Genomic DNA, 21,272 nt, shown 5'->3' with positions numbered 1-21,272 from the left:
TTTAAGAAATCAAGGTTATTAAACATTTATAACACCTTATACTTTTTATTCTAAATCTTCTGGATTTCTATAAGAATCATATTAATTAAGTAATTATCTATCATAAAGCTAAGCATTAGGATTAGCATAATTAGTGTTAATAATATCATCATAATGGGCTTTATATTAAATACCAGTTTATGCAATATTTTATTCATAAAGTTTAGTTATTTCTTTGATCTCACCATATTCAACTACTAAACTTTGCTTATAAGTATTTTTAGAGCTAATATAATATTCGAGTTGTTTCTTTATTTCATAAATTTTTACAGTATATGAACTAGTATGGCTATCACATTCTTCAAGTAAAGACTTTAAATTGGAAATAATACTTTTTATATTTTCATTGACTTCTTTTTGTTCTTAAAGTTCTTTGTTTAATGTCCTAAGTTCCTTTTCGAGGATAATAATGAATTCAGCAATATCGTCATTAAGTTTTATTTCTTCGTCTATTCTTGTTTAGATTTATTTTTTTATATTATGTTCCATTTTTTCAATTAATTCAATAAGTTATTCTTTGTAATATTTAACATTTCTTCTGTCTTCTCCTTAAAATTTCTCTAAATCAATATAATCTTTATCATTATCTATATGTCCGACACCGATTTCCTCATCTAATATAAATATATGAATATATTATAAAATATTAAAATAAATATATATATATATATAATATTATATAAAAATATATTTATATATATTTTTATTTCTAATATGTAATTCTTACCTGTTCTCAAACGTTCTTTATTTAATGACTAGGCTACATCCGAATATTTTTCAGAATCTTCTTTTAAATTTAGTTATTATAATTCTAATAGCATAACTGTTAATTTTTCACTTGTAGGAATTCCAAATTCATTATCGTCGTTTTTATATCTTGCTAATACTGCGTTTATTTTACTAATTTAAATAAAAGAATAATTAGAAACTGCTTCTTTCAAAAACTCAAGGAAATTAACCATATTTTGAGATGTTCTTAAAAATTCAATCCACATTTGATGAGCTTCACATCTTTCATTATGATAATCTTCTATTTTTAAGTTATTATTGCTAATTTTTTGTTCTAACCAAAGAATATATTCTTATAGTTTATTATATTATTCTTCTACTTCTTTTAAATCATTTTAGTACTCTAAACATTTGACTTTTTTTTCTTAATCTTCTTTTTCTAATATGGAAATTTCTTGTGTGTATTCATTTGTTTTACGGACTATTTCTTCGTCTGTGTGTTAAATTTCATTTTATACTTATATTTCCATAGATTTAAGGAATTATAAAATGTCGTCTATTACATAGGCTGTTTTCATTTAGATTAATTTAATACCTTCAATTAATTCGGTTTCATTTGATTTAATTTATGATATAAATAATGTTAAGACTAAAATAATATATAGATTGTTCATTTTATTATTTATTTTTTGGGATAGGGTCAAATATATATTGAAATTTATTGTTTTTATTGTTTTTTTTTTGTTTTTTAAATATATATATATATATATATATATATATATATTATTTTTTTATTTTTTATTTTTTTTGAGAAAAAATTCCTTTATTAATTTTTATATTATTTCTCATATTAAGTTAAAAACGGCATAGATTTATTTTAAAAAACGAACAAATTAAAACGCTTCTAATTAATTAAAATATTTATAAGAATTATTAATAAAATTAAATAAAATAATATAATTAATAGTTTCGTTTTTAATATTTATTTATTTTTGATATTATATATATAAAAATATCATTTATAATTATAATTTTATTCTTTAGTTTTTGTTTGAGTTATTAATTTTACTTAGATCTAGTTAATTATAGAAAATAAGTATTTAATTGACTAAAAAAATAACCTAACTACTTTACTAGTATGGCAGTCTTTTGACTATTAATATGAATTAAATATATAAAAGAAAATTTTAAAAATAATAATAATAATAATTTAAATACATATATTTTTAAAAAAATCATAAAGATTATCACTTTAAATTATCTTTTTTAATAATTTAAAAATAAAAAACTAAAAATAATTTTATATTTATTTTTATTTTTATAAAAAAAAAAATAAAAAAATATATATTAAAAATAAATATTTATTTAAATAAAAAAAAAATAAAAAAATCTCACAATAATCCTTATTTCTTAAGATCATTATAAGTTTTTTTATTAAGAATATTCCCTTCCGAATCTTCGAACTCCTCTTCCGTTTCTATATTAAACTACGCATACTCACTCTCCATACTAAGTTTATGATGCAATGCAAGAGCATCTTTAGTAGATGTAATTTCTTTAAAATGTACAGTATTAGGTATTTTTAAACACTTCATACCATATGAATGTCTCCATTCATTGAAGTGTTTTTCGAAAGCCCTTCTACCCCAATAACTGAAGTTTCCACAAATTTCACACTTATATTCGATTCCTAAACCATGTAATTTATAAAGCCAATAAGGTATAGGTTTACCATCAGGACCTAATGGTACATTTTTAGGATTATAAGGCATTTCATCATCTTCGGATTCGGATTATACATTGTTTACTTTTTCCATTGTATTTTCGGCTTCGATTTCTTAATAGGTTCTTGTTTATCTCTTTTTAACTTGATTTATTGTTTCTTAGATAATTTCAGATAATTGTTACTTTAAACCTATTGAAAAGCTTTCTAATTTAGCGAGAGTTTCTTTTTTAGAATCATCTTCGTTATTATTATAGTTGTAATTGTTATTATTATTATTATTATTATTATTATTATTATTATTATTATTATTATTTATTTTTTAATCATATTTTTCATTTATTTTTGCGTTTTTCTTATGTTTTTTTCCTTCTAAATGATGTACAAATATACTTTCATTTTTAAACAATCTCTAACAAGCCTAACAAAATAATCTTTCGTCTTAGTTTTTTTCTTCAAAATCTGTTTTTTCCCAACCATTTACTGTTCCTTCTTTCCATCTATATTCAAAATCTTATTCAATTTATTTTTCTATAATCTAGAAATCTGTTAAAGGTTATACTTTTAGGAAGAAATCTTTTAAATAATTTATTAAATTTTTTAGATATTCTTTATATTTGGAATATTTTTTAATTTTCAGTGTTAAAGGAATTTCATGAAATTAATCAAATTTTTCTAAATACCAAGCATAATCTCCTATATGATATTCTTCGTTTAAAGCCACATTCTTTTTTTTAAATCGAAGTTCAAAAACTCTTAATAAAGTACGTTCATATCTACATATTTTCCATTTCCTTCATCAGCCGTAAATTTAGGCTCACTATATGGGGGTGCAAATACATTTTTTAAATAAAATTCTTTATCTATTTATTATATAGTGGAATTTTGGTATTTTTTATGGAATTCTTTTATATCTTTTAACCTCTATTAGAAATTAAACCATACATCAGGTTACCTAGAACCTGCTGTTAGGCTTTTTTGGCCAGATAGGATTTACATTTCCTCGTTTTTGGCACCATCTGTATCGTTTATTAGGATTAAAAGGTCTAGACATTTACTTTATTTCATTTCAATTATATTACGGACTTTATTGTCAATTATTACTTGGTCTTTTGGATTATCTAGTTTTTCGAAAAGAAGATCAATTATTACTTTGTCAAGTAATTCGATAGATTCGTAGCATAATCTTGTTTATTCTAACCAATTAGAGGACATTTTTGTTTTTTATTTTTTTTTTTTGTCTAGATAATATATATATATATATATTATTTTAAATAACTAAATAAATTATGATATTATTCAAAAAATATATATATATATATATATTTAGGTGTTAATTTACTGATAATTATATATATATATATATATATATATATATATTTTTATTATTATTTTCATTTATTTTTAAAATAATTAACAATATCATTAAAATAAGGCTATGTTTTTATTAAAAAATAGTATAAATATATATATATATATATATATAAATATATATATAAATACATGATTAAGACAAGATTTAGCAGTAATTCTTTTAGAAGGATCATATATTAACATTCTATTTAAAAGATCAACTATTGCAATATCTACTTCATATGAAAAATCGTATTTTTTCATAGTTTCCATAATAATATCTCCTAATTTTTATTATTTAAATCTTGGAAAAGTACTCTTATAATCTTTTAATTCACTAATTCCCGGCCACTCATTTTCACTTGGTGTACCTAAAACCCTTATAAATATATAAATAAATAAATATATAAATATATATATATATATTTATAAATATATAACTATATATATTTATGTATAAATTGCCTTTTTTATATTTAAAATAAATAATTACTAGAATATCTTAAAAATCTATTCGATTTCACATTGTCCTTAAAACAAAGGTATTTTAGTAATTAATTCAAATAAAATACAACCTACAGACCAAACATCTACAGGTGTTGAATATTCGAGTGCCCCTAATAAAATTTCAGGAGGTCTATACCATAAAGTTATTACATTATGTGTATAAGGCCTTATGGGCATTGAAAATGTCCTCGAAAGTCCAAAGTCAGCTATTTTTACAGTTCCATTTTTATCTATTAATATATTTTAAGGCTTTAAATCTCTATGCATTATTCGTCTAGTGTGACAAGCGGCTACTCCTCTTAATATTTAATAGATTATTTTCTATATATATTTTTTTGTATTATTTAATTTTATTTGTTTAAATAAAAAAAAAAACTTTTATTGTTAATGGATCTATGTATTCGTTTGAAGTTTTTGTATCTATAAATTTTTTAAGGTCATTTTCGGCATATTCGAATGCTAAATATAAATTGTTTTCTTTTATTATTATGTCTTTTAAAGATACTACATTTGGGTGATTTATTTCTTTTAGTAATGATATTTCTCTTAGTGCAGAACTTGGAATACCGTCTTCTCTTAACTTTGTTGTTTTTTTGGAGTTATTAATTTTAAATGTTATTTTTTTTTAATTACTGGTGTTAGTATTTTTTTAATGCAACTATTTCTTTTGTATTTATATCTTGGGCTTTATATACTTTTCCATATGTACCTTCACCTATATTATCTAATATTTTAAACTTTTAAAGGAATTTTTATGAATCATCTGAAATACATTCGACTTCCATTTTTTTTTTTTTTAAATAATATATATATATATATATATATATGTAATGTATGTATGTATATATATTTTTTTTTTTAGGAAATAATATATATATATATATATATATATATATAAAATATATATATATATATATATATATATATATATATATTTTAATTTGCTTATTATATTAATATTTGTTTTTGTTTAAAAAAATATTAATTTAAAATATTTATTATTTTTTTTTTTAAAAAAAAAAATATAATTATAATATAATAATGTTTTATATATATATATATATATATATATATATATATATATGTTTTTTTTTTTTTAATAATTATAGATATTAAATACTTTTAAGAAAGAAACATAATAAATTAAAATATATATTTATTAAATATATATTTTTTTTTAAAAAATAAAATAAATATAAATAAATACATTTTATTGAAATTATATATTATTTATTAACATGATTACTATTATTAATGATTTAAGTTTTTAATAAAAATATATTTAATTTTATTTATTTATTATTATCTAAATAAAATTAATATAATATATTAATTTTATTGTGTTTAATTAAAAAAATTACCTATTTATTATTTTCTATATAAATAATATAATAAATACAAACTTTACTTATTTTTATAATATTTATTTTTTAAAAAAAAACTTTAATAAATTAGAATAGATATTTTCTAAAAAATAAATAAAATTAATTACTTATATTTTAATATATTAAATCATAATATATTATAAAAAAATGAATACCAAAAACTAACCAGAATCTCTATAATAAGATTTAATTGACTATATATCTACTTATATATTAGCAAAGTCAATCCATTAAAAATATCCAAAACTTCAAATTGATAATGACTAAAGCATAAAAAATATAATACAACAATTTCAATATTAGAACCCAAATAAATAGTCACAATCTTTTAATTATATATGTAATTCATGCAAAAACAACATTGAAAATATCCGATATGAATGCCTAATATGCTAAAGCACTGATTTTTGTGATTCCTGTTAAAAAAAGTTAAGAACTCAGCATAATCATCCTTTCATAAAACATAAATAAGTAAGTTATGATTTTAAACGCGCTTCAGTAAGAAATATAAATTACAGCACATTAAGTATAAATAAAAATATATATAAATATATATATATATAAATATATATATATATATATATATATATATATATATATATATATATTTATTTATTTATTAATTTTTTATTATATAGAATCAGATAATATACCTTCTAGTACATCTATTTAGAATAAAATAATTGGTGTTTAATAGGAATTAACTAATAGTATAGTTTTACATTCGAAAATGCTATATTAAAATAACGTTGTTAAAAATAATTAGACATAGTTGAAAAATTAATTTAGCTTCGGATATAATTAAATATAACCTTTAAATAATTAAAAATAAATTAATTAATGTAATAATGATAAAAACTTTTATTTTTTTTAGTTTAAAAAATTTCCACTTTATGATATTACTGTTTAGTAAAATTAAGGGTATTAAGTTCAATATACTTTAAAAAATATAGGATAAAACCCTTTTTTGAATGATATTGTTTTTTAGTGTAATTAAGGATGCTATAGTGGACAACAAATAGTTATTTAAGGAGGAATTAAAGAAGGAAAAGAAAAAGATATAAAAATTATATAAATTGCACCAAAAATAGTAGGAAAACATAATGTTGAGTTCTATACTTAAAATAATATAAAAGATTGGGATGGAGAATAATTAAAAATACAATATAGTTTGTAAGTTTATTGAAAAAAAATTAAATAGAAAATGCTTGTTTTAGATTATAATTTTATATTAATTAAAAAAAAAACATATATAAATATATATGTATAAATATGAAAATATAAAAATGTATATATATATATATATATATATATAATATTTTTATTATATATATTTATCTATATTTTTTATGTTATTTACTACCATTAGTATTAATCAATACTTTAATTTATTAATTTTTATATATTTTATATATATTAATTATTTTAAACAAAAAAAAGGTGTGAGAATATCTCATTTCAAACTACTTATAAATATCAAGAATTTCATATTGCTATTAAGGATATTTTCTTTATCCAAAGAATAAATTTATTTTCCTAACCTTATTTAATTTTAATTCATTTTTTTTATTATTAAACAATATTTAATATACTTTAATGTTATTATTTAATAAGAATTATAATATTTTTATAAAAACAAAAATTAAAAACATTTTATTTTCTTTTAAAAAAACATTGGATATTTAAATAATAAACATTTTTCTTTTAAAGTATTATTTGAATAAAATTAAAAATGTTTTATCTTGTAAAAAAATAATTTTGATTATATTTATAAAAAAAACTAGAGTCTTTTTTTCTTTTATAATTAATATTATTTAAAAATCCTAAAAAAATTAAAATTATATTATAAAAATAAAAGAAAGAATTTAAATTAGATAATTTCTTATTTTTTTTTTTCATATTAAAATAAATAAATATATATTTAAAAATATTAAATTTACTATAATTTGATTTTATATTAAAATTTTATTAATAATAGTATAAAAAAAGCCATAATATATTTTTAATTGATTTTTTTTTTTTTTCTTTAAAAAAAATAAATAAATTGTGTTTTTTTTTTAAAAAAATACAAAAAATTTAAAAACTTTTTTTTAAAATAAAAATTAAAATATAAAATACTTAAAAATAAAAATAAAAAAAACTTGTTTTTATGATATTTTTATTAAAACAAATAAAAAACAATAATTAATTAATTAAAAATCATAACTATGGATTAAACAAAACAAATAAAGCATTATTAATACAAATAAAGACATGTTTTAGGCGAAGGTTCTTTCGGAAAAGTATATGAAGGGATAGATACCAATACGAAGTAAAAAATAGCAATAAAAATTATAGATTCTGATATATTTAAAAATGATAAATACCTCAAAAAATCATTAATTAGCGAAATAGAAATATTAAAAAGATTTAACCATAAAAACATAGTAAAATTCAAAGATATAATATAGGCAAAAGAAGGCATATATATAATAACAGAATATTGTAAAGACGGAGATTTAAAATTTTATATGAAAAGCAATAATCATAATTTAACTGAAGAATAAGTATTAGGCATATTCACTTAGATTTTATAAGGGATGAAAGAATTATATACTTCCGGAATAATACATAGAGATTTAAAACCTGCGAATATATTAATAAATGATGGAGTTTTTAAAATTGCAGATTTCGGATTTGCAAAAGATGTAGATTATAAATCAGATAAATTGCTTGTTTCTTGTGTCGGGTCACCAATGTATATGGACCCTTTAATTTTATCGAGAAAACCTTATGGAACTAAATGTGATATGTGGTCTTTAGGAATCATTTTATATGAATTATTATACGGAGAAGTACCTTGGCCGGGGTGTAGAAACGAATAATAATTACTTATAAATATTTTTACAAAACCAATAGTATTTAATACAGTAAAAAAAGTAAGCCAAAAAACTTAAAATATGATAAAATAAATGCTTTAAACATAAGAAGAAAATAGATTGAATTGGGAAGAACTTTTTGGGTAATTTGGATTAGGGGAAAAGTATATATATTTATACATAAATATTTAAATATATATATAAATATATATATATATATATATATATATTATATATTTATTTATATATAGGTATATATATTTATATATAATATTTATTTTTTAGAATGAGAATCAATGAAATTTAAAGCTTTAATGAAGACAAAATTTTTAATGAGTTATTATAAACTAGAAATTATTTAAATTTTAAGCATTTTGTTTGTGTTGATTTAGTTACAAAATATAAAGAGAATAAAATAAATAGTGGAAAAGAAAGCAAATATGATAAATTTGTGTTTTTTATAAATTTAAATGTATTGAAATTTTCTTAAAAACTATTAAAGTTAGTAAATGAATATGAAAGATAAAAAAATGATTTGTTCAAAAACAGTTAAAGATTAATTGCTGTTAGAAATAGTATAAAAAAAGAACACGAATTTTATTAAGTAATAAAATTAATCTTTAAATCTATATACTTCTTTTTTTTAAAAATAAATAAATAAAGATTATATATGACGACTTTTATGGAATAGTTTAATTAAATGGATCTTTAAAGGAAATTTAAAACGAAAATAATTTAGGTTTTTTAATAGAAAAAAAAGAATTAACATAAAACGATATAGAACATTTAGAATATTATGTCAATTTTCAATCAAAAAAACTAGCAAATAAAATACTAAATACAGTGTAGCCAAAATTAGCATTCGAAAGTATAGAAAACTAAGATTTTTTTTATAATATTCTTATTTCTTGTAGCTATATTATAGATATGATTATTATTAAATAATTTAAAGATTGTAATTAGGACTTTAATTTTGAGTAATTTCATTTAGAAAAAACTAACTATATCAAATCTTAGTAATATTTTCAGATTTTAGTTTAAAGACTTAATTAATTTTTGTGAGATTTGTTTATTTTTTAAATTTAAATAAGTAAAAAATACATATTTATATATATTTTAGAGAAATATAATTATTTATAAAAATATATAAACTTATAGAATATAAAGGAAATATATTTAATTAAAAAAATAGTATATTTAAATTTTTATTGTGAAGAAAATATTAAAAATATAAATAAACATAATTATATATATATTATAAATTACAGAATAAATAATATTATTTTTTTATTATAAATTTTAATCATTAACATATATCTTCAGTTGTAATTCCATTTTAAATTAATCTATTTTCAAGATTAAATCTTATTTAATTAAGGTATTTAATTTATTCTATTTCTATATATATATATATTAAATTATATTTAAGAAAATAATATATATTTATACTTTGAATAAGTTTAATTTTTTATTATTCACATAAAGATTAAATAGTATTAACTTTTTTTTATAAAGAAACGATTTCTCTTTTTAAAGCCATATGATCAACTTCATTGTTGATTCTTTTCTTTACATAATTCTAAATTTTATTAAATAATAATTAAATTTAAATATAAAATATTGTAAAATATATATATATATATATAAATAAATATATATAATTATTTTATATTTATATAAATATTTTACATATTCGTCTTTTTTTATCTTTTTTATATATTTTCTTAATTGCTATCAAGATCTTCAGAATAAACAGATTTTCTTTTTTTATAATTAATAAAATATATATAAATGAATAATACAAATCTTCATTATTATCTTGTTTTATTAATCTTAAATTAATTAATTATTATTGTAACTCAGTTATTTTGAAATTAGCTCTTACTAACTATTCTTCTTAAATATTTAATTTAATATTCAATTCTTATATTTCTCTACTTTACTAAAGTTATTTATTTAAATTATAACTTTGAATTTTGAGAGAATAAATATCATTATCTTCTGGATAAAACCTTTGTATTTAAAGAATTTAGTTATTAATATTTTTATTTTCTTCTAAAATTATTTTCTCTTTTTTTTAATTTTTAAACTCTTATATTTATTAAATAAGTACTTAATTTTCTTGTATTTTTGCTGCTAGTTATTCTTATGTTTCCTGTAATTAAAAAGTAAGTTTTAAGCCTTAATTTTGCATTTCGTCAAATGTCATTTACATTAATTTTAATTATTATTAAGCGTCTTCTTTTTATTATATTTCTAACATTAATTATTATTAATTGAAATTTTATCCTTATACTAATTCTCTTATTCTATATATTTTTTTTTTTTTTTTAAATATATATTGATTATATATATTTTACGTTTCATTATCTTTTTTAAGATTTAGATTGACTTCTTTTAATTTTTGAATTTCATTTTTTAAATCTTAAATTTCTTCTTTATAATGAAGTATTTTTTCGCAGTTTTTTTCGTTAATTTCATTTTGAATCTTTTCTTTTTCTAAAAAAATATCCATTTAATTATCTTTTTATTTAATGGTTTTTTCCATTTCATCTATTTTTTCTTTCAGTATTAAATTTTCTTTAATAATTTCAATTTAAATACTATTATTTAAATTAATTTTTTCATCTTTTTTTTAATTAACTTAAAGGTTATTTTTAATCGCTCCAGCGTTTTTTCCGAAATTAAGAGTATCTCTAGTCTCTTAATAATTAAGTGCACTAGGATTAATAGTACAAATAATCAAAGTTTTAGAGTTTCCGCCTAAACACGGCTATAGAATTCGAGTAAGTTTCGAATCTCTAAAATTAATATACTATTATTTATTTTAACTTAATTAATTAATTACATTAGATAAGGCTAATAAAGACTTATTTATATTAACACCTTCGATTTTCATTTTATTATCTTTCATAGTTTAATTAAAATTCTTTTAAATATTCTCACTTCCGGCTAAATCTATCAAATTCAAAACAGAATATAAGGTTTTATTAGAATTTCGAATTTCAAAATTAATTCTAAAAATTACATGGGAACGACTTGATTGAGTATTTTATGAAGTTTCGGCAAATTTTCGGTTAGATTCTCCTTCCGAGTATATATCTTAAGCTTTTTCTTCAGTTTCGGCTATTTATTCACTTAGATTTTATAAAAATATTCCTTTACTGTAATTTTCTCTTATATCAATGTTTTATTGTTGAGTGTTTAATAAGTCTATAATTGTCTCATTATATATTTCTAAAAATTAAATTTTTATTTATATTTAGTTTAAAGTGTCTTATTTCTTTTTTATATTTAAATATATTAATTTATTTATGTTATTTTAACTATTTTTTCAAATATAAAGGCTATAGATTATGGAATCAAACCAGGAGATTCCTTTGTGCCTTTCATTGTAAATGTTTTTCCTGAGGAGGTTTATCCATAAGAAAATATACATACTTTAAAAGAAAAAAAATTTAAATATATAAATATATATAAATATTTTAATATATATATATTTAAATATTTATATAATTATATAATTATATAATTATATAATTATATTATTTTATAATTATGTAATCATATAATTTTATTATTATTTTATTATATACATATTTCTTAAAACTATATATATATACTTTATTTTTTATTTATTTTATAAAATACCATTTTTTCCTTCAAAACAATTTGTAATATTTTATGTACATATTTATTAGAAAATTTAGATATTATTAATTTCTTCATTAAACACACTTTCTTTTTTATTTTATTTTTTTAATAATAAAAATTAAGTATGTTTTTTCTACGCTTTTATATTTAATTGTACCAAATTAAAAAGTTTCGGTTGTTCTTTGAATCATTATTTGCTTGTCATCCATTATGTCAATTATTCTTTCTTGGTCTTATAAAGGTCTTACTCTTACGTATGTTTAAATGTTTTCTTGCATTTTCTTTCTTTTTTTCTATTATTTATTGTTTATATTATATAAATATATACTATATATTTACTCAAGCTATTTATTATTTAAAATGGATAAGAAATTGAATTTTATAATTAAAAAATGTTTTTGTTTTATTTATTTTATAAGCTTTTTATTATATGAAAAAACCTCTTTTTAATTGTCTTTTTTTTTTTTTAATTACCTTATTATAAAATAATATAATAATAATTACTTTAAATTAGTTTTTTTTTTTCAATTTGAAATTTAAATTTTTTTTAATTATAAAAGAAATAAAAATAAAAAAATATATTTTTTTATAAAAAAAAATATAAAAAAGCTTTTAAAAATTATTCCATAATTATAAAATTATATTAAATTGATAAATTTATAAATTTAAACTTTAAAATATAAAAATATTTTTTTTAAAAAAAAATTAATTTTATTTTTATTTTTTTATCTAAATAAACAATTTTTATTTAAATTTAATTTTTGAATTTTTTTAAAATTCTAAAAAACCCCCTTCAAAAAATAAAATATAAAAAAAAGTATAAAAATAATTAACAAAAAAAAAAAAAAAAGAAACATATTTTATTACTAATTTTTTTATTTTAATTTAAGATTTAGAAATTTTTTGGTGTATTTAATTTATCTAAAATATAATAAACTAGGCATGTTATTAAAATTTAATATTTCGTTGAAATTGAAGACTTTAAAATTAATTTTTTATTTTCTTGATCTTTGTTATGAATTAAAAAAAAGTTACTTCATTTTTTTAATTAAAAGAATTTATTTTTAATTTACATTTAATTCTTTTTTTTATTGTTTAAAATAATTATGTATATATATCTAAATCGTAAATATTGCTAATTTTATTTGTTTATAATATTTATTATTATATTATTTGTTTATATTTATAATTTTATTTTAATTTTGTTATAATTTATTTAAAAAAAATATATATAAAAAATAATTTATAAAAAAATTTATATATTTTATTATTTCTTTTTAAAAAGAAATTTATAATAAATAAAAATATAAGAAAATTAAAAAAACTTAATAAATTATAATGCTATATTCTTTTATTTAAATTTATTTATTTCATAAATATTCATTAAATATACATATTTATATAAACAGATATTAATGTTTTGATTTAATATATATGAATTTATAAAAATTTATTTTATCTTTTAGAAAAACATTATTCATTATTAATTAATTATCTTAATAGAAAATTATAAATATTTTTATTAAATTTAGAAAATAAAAAATTTTAAATATTTAAAATAAAAATTATTATTAATTTTATATTATAAAATTATTGTTAAAATATAAATTATTTTTATTTATATTAATATAAATTTTAATACTAAATTATTTATTTAATAATTAATATAATAATTATTATTATTATTATTAATATTATTAATTGATTATTTTTAGAAAATAAAAGCAGACTATTGAAACAAAAAAATGTCTGATTAAAACTAGAGATAATAGTACAATTCTTCAACAATTAATGTAAATAGATCTACAACCTCCAGAACCATTTAAACCAGAATTAAATACCTTTGAATCATTACGGAAAAGTAACAGTTATCGGAATAAGTAGTGCTGTTGAATATGTTTTATAATTTGTAGCAGAATTTACCAAATTTATTAGTTTATTATTATTTTTTTTATTTTTTTTATTATTATAATTTTTTTTTGATTATTTTTTTCTATTTTATTTAGTTCTTTATATATTTTATTAATTATTTATATTATTTTTTCATTAAATTTATTATATTATTATCTTTATTTATGTTTTTATTATATGAATATGTATTCTTTTTTAAATAAATAAATTTTCTAAAATATATCTTTAATTTTATTTATTATTATATTTTTAATTTATTTTATAAATATAGTTAGTATTATATTTTTTATTGATAAAATATATAAATTTTATATATTTATTATAATGATTTTTAGTTTTAATTTTATTTTTTATCCTTATTTTTATTTTTAAGTTTAATTTTCTTTTTTCCCTAAATAATAATAATCATTATATTTTTTCCAAATTACATATTTAACTTTTTCATTTAAAGATAATGTATATATTGATATTCATAAATAATTAATTTATTTTAGATTGATTTATAATTTATTTAAAATATTTAAATGCAATTTTACAGTTTTACACTTATTATAATTTTATAATGCATTTATATAATACTTTAATTTTTTTTTTTAGTATTTAATTGCTATATTATAATATTGTATTGAGTTTTTTAATTTATAAAATAGCATTTTTTTAATATTTTTTTATATAGTATATAAAATATACAATTTTATAAAAAATTAATAAAAAAATATTTTGGATAATAAATAAAAAACAACATGAATTAAAAAAATGAGTTTTTTTAAAAATTAGTTAGTATTTTTTTTACAATTATATATAAAATTTTTCATTTAATAATCTTTAAATATTTCAAAGCTTCATCAGGTAAAAAGGACAAAAACCAATTAACTTTTTATAAAAATGTAAATTTTAAATTTTCTTTGTTTCCATAAAATAGTTATATTTATCTAAACTCGTCAATATAAATGACAGTAATAATATTAATTATAAAGAAACTAACCATAAATAAAATAATGGCCTAAAAAATAATATTAGAAATATCAAAATGTTATTTCGAATAATCAAAAGTTCCAATAATAAGTAAAAAAATTGAAAAAAAGGATTAAATATAAGATTGAGCTTGTTTTAAATCTAAAAATATTAAGCATATATAAAAATATATATATATAATAATATATATAATAATATATATATATATATATATATATATATATATATATATTTATATACGTTATCCCCATATAGTATAAAATACTAAAGCTAACCCTGAAACTATCAAAAAAAGAATAGAAAAAGCAATTAAAAGTTAAATCAAACCATGTTAAATAGTATATATTATTTTTCTAAAAGCTTAATAAAAAGTTAAAAAGAAAAGCATTCTTATTAAAAGCGTAGCAAAACATAAGCTAAAATACCTTTTAATATTTTAATTAATAATAAAAGTATATCTATATATAAATATATATATATATTATTATACATAATCATATTATCATAAATTTAAACTTAATTTCCATAATCTAAAAATTAATCATCTGGAACATTTACTGAAAATTCTTTACTTTAAATAGCTCCTTCTAATTTACATCCGCAGGTAACTCCTAAATAAAGAAAGACTTAAATTAGTATATTTAATATTCCTTAGAGACTGAATATATAATAAATACTAAAATTTAATATTTACAATAAATAAAATAAAGTTAAAGCTGTTCCAAAAAAAATCTTTAAATCTTCACTACATTTTTGGTCGTAATTTTAGAAAACTTTAATTTAATATGTAGGAAAAAGACCAAACTATGTATTTTCTATCATTAAATTTATATAAATGAAAATACCATCATTAATATTCATCATATTTATAGTTAAAAAAATCGTTCTTATACTATTATGGTTCAATATGTTATTCTCAAACATCTCTTATATGGTATTATTAAATGCCCTTTCGTCTATTTTATTTGAAATATCATATATGTACCCACTCCCGTCATATGTACCGAATTTTCCAACAGTTTCTTCCACTAGAGATTTAGCTTCAAATGCATTTCGATATTTTTCATAAGATTCTAAACCGTAGTTTATGTTTTCTCTTTGTTTTGAAGATTTATCGTATTTCGGATAATAGCATTTTATATTATAGTTTTTTTAAGATAACTATTCTTGATACCTTAGAAAGATTGGACATGTCATTTCTTTTGTCCTTTATTATCTTAATCTCATAGATCCTTTTTTAAATATATGTAATATAGATATATATAAATAAATATATATAATAATAAATATATATAATAATAAATATATATATATATATATATATATATATATATATATGTATATATATAATTTTAATATTTTTTTTTTTTATAAATCTTAATTTTTTAAAAAAACTTAAATAGTTATTATATCTCCATGTTTTAAATTTTAATAATAATATATATATAAAATAATGATAATTTCGTTATTTTTTTTATATTTCTATTTTTTGTTTTGTTTACCTATTACCATATAATTTTTTCGAATTTGTGAATTTTAATCGAAAATTTATTTAGCGAATTCAGACGAAATAAAATACTGTCTTAAATCGTCAAATTAATTGATATCTACGAAACTTGTATTAGTTTTTTTATTTTCAATATCACAATAATAAAGAATATTTGAAGCATGTTGGTAAAAAACGACTAAATTTTGTACTTAATTAATCTAAAATATAACTAATATGACCAAAATAATAAACAAAACAAGAATAAAACAACTATAATCATCTACTTTAAGTCCTATTTCATTTAAATATTTACTTTTATTTTAAATATCCTATATATTGAAGGAAAAATAGACCTTTAATAAAGGAATTTACTAAAAGAACTTTTCATAAGATTTTAGAAGTGGATTTTTTTATTTATATTATATATTATCTCCTAATTATTTTTTAAATTCTTCATTTTTTTTTCATTTGGGTTTTCATTTTCTTCAATTTCTTATTAATTTAATTCTTTATTTTCAGATTCAGTTTTTAATTTCAATACTAAAACAGCATATTTTTATTCAGTTTGCCTTTAAAAAATTTAATCTATTTCCATATTATCTTCATATACTTACTAATCATCTTTTAATTAAATATAAATATATTTATAAATAAAAAATATTTAAATAAATATAATTATATATATAAATATATATATATATATATATATATATATATATATATATTTACTATTTCCATCAACTAAAACTAAATCTGAAGGTAAAATTAGCACATTTTAATCCAATTTCTATTTATATGACATTTCGTTTCCAACTTAATATGCATTAAAGGAATATTGATTTTAACCGTAATAGTCCATTTTTTCAAATTTATCTAATTGTCTTATTTATTTTATATTCCAGAATTTAATTGCGCATAATTTTAATTCAATTATCTTCGTTTTTTTTAGAATTCTAAAAGTGTTAATTGGAGGATTCTTTATATATTATTCGTGTGATATTTTATTTTTAAATATATATATATTTATTTATTATAATTTATATATATATATATATATTATATTTTTTTTTTTTTTTTTTTTTTTTTAATATATTTATATATAAAAATTATAAGTTTTATTTTTTATATATGTTTTACATCATTTTCTACTTATTATATATTCATTTATTTAGAATTCGGTACTTTGTTTTTATACAAACAGCTTTTATTTTAGATGGAGCAGTATCTAAACCATCTCCTTATTAAAAACATAAAGAAACCTTTTGTTATTATTCAGAAAGTTCATTTTTTATTGCTTTTTCGACCTAACTGAAATAATTTTCGATATTAAAATCTATTTTATCTTATAGTTTTGCTTAGAATTCTTCTATATCGTCATCTTCTTCCTTTATATATAAATTTATATAATTATATTTTATTATATATATATATATATATATATATTTATTAGTTTTGACTTTTTTTTGTTATTTTATTTGAATTAATTTATGTTTTTATTTTAGCTAGATTCCGCTTTTTCTTTTAGTTTATCATGGTTTTTCTTTATATCAGTTATTTCTTTTTAGAGATTATTTTTTTTTCACTTATTCGGTTTATAAGATTCTTTTTTTCCTCGAGTTTTTTGTTTAATTGTTAAAGTTCTTTTGTTTTGGCAGAAATTTCGTTTTATTTTCGTTTTATTTCTTTTTCTTAATTAAATTGTAAATTATTAAATTCTTCCATATTTTAATATAAAAGAAAGATCTTTTTTGTTTTTTGGTATTTTTATAAATAAATATTAATTATTAATTTAAAAATATTAATTTATTTTATTAATCCTTTTTTGGTTTTAATAATCAAATAAATAATACTAATAAATAAATAATAGAGCGTTTTTTAATTTTCTAATTTCAACAAAAAATTAATAATCGTCATTTTTTCAAAAAAAAAGAACTAACTCACTACAAATGTATATATGGAAGTATAATTACAAAATAGATCTAATTTTTTTTAGTTACATAGACTTTATTTAGGAAAAACCTGAATATTAATTCATTTCAATATAATTCCTATTTGGTTAGTTTTCTTATTTAGTGTTTTTATTAAACTTTATTATATTTAGGGCTATTTTCGAGGTACATTAAAGACAAAAAGTTATATTTTAATTAATTATTTATAACCAAATATGTCTAATATATAATATTTTTGTGGTTTAAGATATTTTATAATTAATATATATATATATATATTTACAAAGAATAAATAATTTTTTTTTTTTTTTTTTTTTTTTTCAAAGGAAAATATAGTTTTTATTTTTCAATCTTTTAATACTCCTTTATCTATTAAAATTTTAGTTTATTATTTATCTAACCACTTTATATGGATTCCGTTTTTCCATTCACCGTAGGACTTAGCATTTTAGTTATTATAAAATGTACCGAAACCATGTTATTTCCCATCTAGCAAATTTCAACAATATTTAATCACATTGGGATATTTAAATGCCCCATATCCATGCTTTTTATCGTTTTATATTCCCCAATGTATTATTTACCATCCGGCCACTAAATTATACCGTTTCGATTAATTATGCTATCTTTAAATTCTCCATTTTATATTTTACAATCTGGCCAGTGATAAATACATTACCCTTCAATAATATTATTACTAAAATTCCACTCAAAAAAGGATACGTCTTAAAATTATAATTTACCATATCCATGCTTAAGATTATTCTAATACTATCCTATATATTTACACACTTAAATCCATTCTTCAGTACCAATTCAATACTTTTTTTAATATATATATATATATATATATATATATATATATATATATATATATATATATATATTTTTTAAAATATATATATAATAAAAGTTATATTTATTATTTACATTTTTAATATATATAAAAATATATATATTTTTTTGAATTTTTTTATATTATATTTAAATATTAATATATTTAAATTTATTAATTAATACATATATATATTTTTTTATATTTTGTGTAACTTTTTAATCATTTTTCCAATTACATTCATATTTATTTCCGTTTATATTTTAATAAGTTCCGTTTCCATTTTCTTTATTGTTATGTCATTCGCCTTCATAATAGTTTCCATTGGTGTGAATAATTCTTCCTTTTCCAGACATTTTATCTAATTTCCATTAGCCTATATATTTTAAATCATCAAACCATGTAATTGATTCGAAACCGTCCTTCATTTCATCTAACCATTTGCCTTCATAAACTACATTTATATCTAATGTAATAGGCCCATATTTTATACTTTTATTTAAACTTTATTGGATTTATTGCTGCTATCTTTTGTTTATTTTGATTTAAACTCGTTTTTTTTTCTACAAAGTATCTAATTTTAATGAGTTTATATAATTTTAATTCATTTTTTATATATGGTTTTTTTTAATTATTGGGTTTTCTTGCTTTTAGGTCGATTTTTTATATTTGGAATAGATTTCTATTTATTTATATTCTTAATCTATTTCTTTTAGATTTTAACAATTTTAAGTACATGTTCCAATTTTTCTGTTTTATTTTAATAATTTTTATATTTAAAAAAGAATTATATTGTTTTTATAAAAAAGGCGATTTTTATATTATTAAATAAAATAAAAGGCAAATTTCCAATATAATATATTAATATTTAGAATATTCGCAAAAATAAATGAGTATATATATATATATTCATATATATATATATATATTAATATATAAAAATATATATATATATATATATATATTAATATATATATATATATATATTTCTCTTTAATATGTTTATTAATAAAAATAATAAAAGATATAAAATAAATAAAAAAAAAATAAAACTAAAAATAAATATTAAATAAGAAAAAAATAAAAATAAAAAAAAAGGACGAAGAAAAATGTCTAATCAATAAGAAAATAAAATGAGAGAAATTAGAATTGCAAAATTAGTTATTAATTGCTGTGTTGGTGAATCTGGTGATAAACTTACAAAAGCTGCAAAAGTATTAAAGGATTTATCTGGATAAGAACCATGCTTCTCTAGAGCCAGATATACCATTAGATCATTTGGTATCAAAAGAAACGAAAAAATGGCAACCCATGTTACCATTAGAGGTGATAAAGCTTAAGACATTCTCGAAAGAGGATTAAGAGTTAAAGAAATGGAATTAAGAAAAAAAAACTTTTCAAAAACTGGTAATATTTTCAATATATATATATAAATATAATTTGCTAATTAGGTAATTTCGGTTTTGGTATTTAAGAACATATTGATTTGGGAATGAAATATGATCCTTACACGTAAACTTATTTATTTTGTTTTAATTAAATGTATTTTTTTTTGTTTTCCCTAGTGGTATTTTCGGTATGGATTTCTATATTGTACTCGAAAGACCAGGAAACAGAGTTGCTAGAAGAAGAAGAAGATGTACAAGACTTGGTATTTATTTTTTATTGTAAATTAAATAATTTAAATTGTTTATATTTTAAAAGGAAACAATCAAAAAATTACAAAGGAAGAATGCATTAATTGGTTCAAGTAAAGATTTGAAGGAAATGTTTATTGAATAAAATAAATAAAATTTAAATATGATATATATTGAAATGGTTATTTATCTCAATTAAATATATATTTTTTATTTTTCTTTTTGTAG

At 17.0% G+C, this 21,272-nt stretch overlaps 8 protein-coding genes across 8 annotated transcripts in view, besides 51 other annotated features; 2 read left to right on the top strand and 6 right to left on the bottom strand. All coding sequences in view use genetic code 6, as the record gives it.

Moving 5' to 3' along the window:
- Positions 1–9: 9 nt before the first annotated feature.
- On the bottom strand, positions 10–3,706 carry IMG5_024520 (splicing factor subunit 3, putative; the record flags this gene model as incomplete). The annotated part of the gene is made up of 5 exons (XM_004039337.1): positions 10–653; positions 767–1,417; positions 1,890–1,921; positions 2,164–3,067; positions 3,175–3,706. The coding sequence occupies 5 exons, from the start codon at positions 3,704–3,706 to the stop codon at positions 10–12; spliced, it is 2,763 nt and encodes a 920-aa protein (XP_004039385.1).
- Positions 659–740: a microsatellite.
- Positions 695–740: a microsatellite.
- Positions 1,521–1,552: a microsatellite.
- Positions 2,758–2,807: a microsatellite.
- Positions 3,707–3,840: 134 nt separating the features above from the next.
- Positions 3,841–3,871: a microsatellite.
- A 14-nt stretch (positions 3,872–3,885) lies between these two features.
- IMG5_024510 (hypothetical protein) lies at positions 3,886–5,136 on the bottom strand (the record flags this gene model as incomplete). Its single annotated transcript, XM_004039336.1, has 5 exons — positions 3,886–3,927; positions 3,995–4,223; positions 4,338–4,672; positions 4,728–4,926; positions 4,985–5,136. 5 exons carry the CDS (start codon positions 5,134–5,136, stop codon positions 3,886–3,888), a joined length of 957 nt encoding a protein of 318 aa, XP_004039384.1.
- Positions 3,944–3,985: a microsatellite.
- Positions 3,950–3,989: a microsatellite.
- Positions 3,950–3,993: a microsatellite.
- Positions 4,226–4,283: a microsatellite.
- Positions 4,226–4,291: a microsatellite.
- Positions 4,226–4,294: a microsatellite.
- An 18-nt stretch (positions 5,137–5,154) lies between the features above and the next one.
- Positions 5,155–5,286: a microsatellite.
- A 112-nt stretch (positions 5,287–5,398) lies between these two features.
- Positions 5,399–5,435: a microsatellite.
- An 828-nt stretch (positions 5,436–6,263) lies between these two features.
- Positions 6,264–6,344: a microsatellite.
- Positions 6,275–6,344: a microsatellite.
- A 640-nt stretch (positions 6,345–6,984) lies between these two features.
- Positions 6,985–7,080: a microsatellite.
- Positions 7,036–7,084: a microsatellite.
- Positions 7,085–7,832: 748 nt separating this feature from the next.
- Positions 7,833–7,879: a microsatellite.
- A 436-nt stretch (positions 7,880–8,315) lies between these two features.
- On the top strand, positions 8,316–8,894 carry IMG5_024500 (protein kinase domain protein; the record flags this gene model as incomplete). The annotated part of the gene is made up of 2 exons (XM_004039335.1): positions 8,316–8,654; positions 8,880–8,894. 2 exons carry the CDS (start codon positions 8,316–8,318, stop codon positions 8,892–8,894), a joined length of 354 nt encoding a protein of 117 aa, XP_004039383.1.
- Positions 8,760–8,868: a microsatellite.
- A 2,105-nt stretch (positions 8,895–10,999) lies between the features above and the next one.
- IMG5_024490 (kinesin motor domain protein) lies at positions 11,000–12,526 on the bottom strand (the record flags this gene model as incomplete). Its single annotated transcript, XM_004039334.1, has 4 exons — positions 11,000–11,831; positions 11,922–12,034; positions 12,246–12,335; positions 12,406–12,526. 4 exons carry the CDS (start codon positions 12,524–12,526, stop codon positions 11,562–11,564), a joined length of 594 nt encoding a protein of 197 aa, XP_004039382.1. The 3' UTR covers positions 11,000–11,561.
- Positions 12,054–12,140: a microsatellite.
- Positions 12,058–12,145: a microsatellite.
- Positions 12,088–12,189: a microsatellite.
- An 863-nt stretch (positions 12,527–13,389) lies between the features above and the next one.
- Positions 13,390–13,432: a microsatellite.
- A 23-nt stretch (positions 13,433–13,455) lies between these two features.
- Positions 13,456–13,503: a microsatellite.
- Positions 13,463–13,501: a microsatellite.
- Positions 13,504–13,908: 405 nt separating the features above from the next.
- Positions 13,909–13,950: a microsatellite.
- Positions 13,951–14,175: 225 nt separating this feature from the next.
- Positions 14,176–14,251: a microsatellite.
- Positions 14,184–14,229: a microsatellite.
- Positions 14,184–14,252: a microsatellite.
- Positions 14,191–14,336: a microsatellite.
- Positions 14,266–14,313: a microsatellite.
- Positions 14,337–14,388: 52 nt separating the features above from the next.
- Positions 14,389–14,446: a microsatellite.
- A 41-nt stretch (positions 14,447–14,487) lies between these two features.
- Positions 14,488–14,548: a microsatellite.
- Positions 14,549–14,970: 422 nt separating this feature from the next.
- IMG5_024480 (hypothetical protein) lies at positions 14,971–17,482 on the bottom strand (the record flags this gene model as incomplete). Its single annotated transcript, XM_004039333.1, has 5 exons — positions 14,971–15,275; positions 15,375–15,416; positions 15,707–15,792; positions 16,120–16,366; positions 17,353–17,482. The coding sequence occupies 5 exons, from the start codon at positions 17,480–17,482 to the stop codon at positions 14,971–14,973; spliced, it is 810 nt and encodes a 269-aa protein (XP_004039381.1).
- Positions 15,291–15,373: a microsatellite.
- Positions 16,376–16,483: a microsatellite.
- Positions 17,253–17,345: a microsatellite.
- Positions 17,300–17,348: a microsatellite.
- Positions 17,483–17,619: 137 nt separating the features above from the next.
- Positions 17,620–17,670: a microsatellite.
- Positions 17,635–17,685: a microsatellite.
- Positions 17,685–17,709: a microsatellite.
- A 302-nt stretch (positions 17,710–18,011) lies between these two features.
- Positions 18,012–18,066: a microsatellite.
- A 389-nt stretch (positions 18,067–18,455) lies between these two features.
- Positions 18,456–18,489: a microsatellite.
- Positions 18,490–18,868: 379 nt separating this feature from the next.
- Positions 18,869–18,893: a microsatellite.
- Positions 18,894–19,401: 508 nt separating this feature from the next.
- Positions 19,402–19,481: a microsatellite.
- Positions 19,404–19,459: a microsatellite.
- Positions 19,451–19,536: a microsatellite.
- A 170-nt stretch (positions 19,537–19,706) lies between these two features.
- On the bottom strand, positions 19,707–20,015 carry IMG5_024470 (hypothetical protein; the record flags this gene model as incomplete). Its single annotated transcript, XM_004039332.1, has 1 exon — positions 19,707–20,015. One exon carries the CDS (start codon positions 20,013–20,015, stop codon positions 19,707–19,709), a length of 309 nt encoding a protein of 102 aa, XP_004039380.1.
- Positions 20,016–20,301: 286 nt separating this feature from the next.
- Positions 20,302–20,394: a microsatellite.
- A 20-nt stretch (positions 20,395–20,414) lies between these two features.
- Positions 20,415–20,499: a microsatellite.
- Positions 20,416–20,498: a microsatellite.
- Positions 20,420–20,470: a microsatellite.
- Positions 20,436–20,504: a microsatellite.
- A 12-nt stretch (positions 20,505–20,516) lies between these two features.
- The window catches only part of IMG5_024460 (hypothetical protein), a gene marked incomplete at its 5' end in the record, with an annotated part of 790 nt that continues 34 nt past the window's right edge, over positions 20,517–21,272 (top strand). Inside the window, 4 exons of the mRNA XM_004039331.1 lie at positions 20,517–20,814; positions 20,859–20,919; positions 20,973–21,058; positions 21,112–21,272. The exon at positions 21,112–21,272 is cut by the window's right edge and continues 34 nt beyond it. Coding sequence (XP_004039379.1) covers positions 20,517–20,814; positions 20,859–20,919; positions 20,973–21,058; positions 21,112–21,185 — 519 coding nt within the window. The 3' untranslated portion in view covers positions 21,186–21,272. The remainder of the gene's footprint in view (positions 20,815–20,858; positions 20,920–20,972; positions 21,059–21,111) is intronic.
- IMG5_024450 (hypothetical protein) overlaps positions 21,236–21,272 on the bottom strand; it is a gene marked incomplete at both ends in the record, with an annotated part of 1,076 nt that continues 1,039 nt past the window's right edge. The window contains one exon of the mRNA XM_004039330.1: positions 21,236–21,272. This exon is cut by the window's right edge and continues 68 nt beyond it. Coding sequence (XP_004039378.1) covers positions 21,236–21,272 — 37 coding nt within the window.

The sequence above is a fragment of the Ichthyophthirius multifiliis genome (genome assembly GCF_000220395.1).
Source record: "Ichthyophthirius multifiliis unplaced genomic scaffold scaff_1120509249695, whole genome shotgun sequence".
Lineage (NCBI taxonomy): Eukaryota > Ciliophora > Oligohymenophorea > Hymenostomatida > Ichthyophthirius > Ichthyophthirius multifiliis.
The sequence above is the reverse complement of the archived record's forward strand: the minus strand, read 5'-3'. Positions and strand labels throughout refer to the sequence as shown.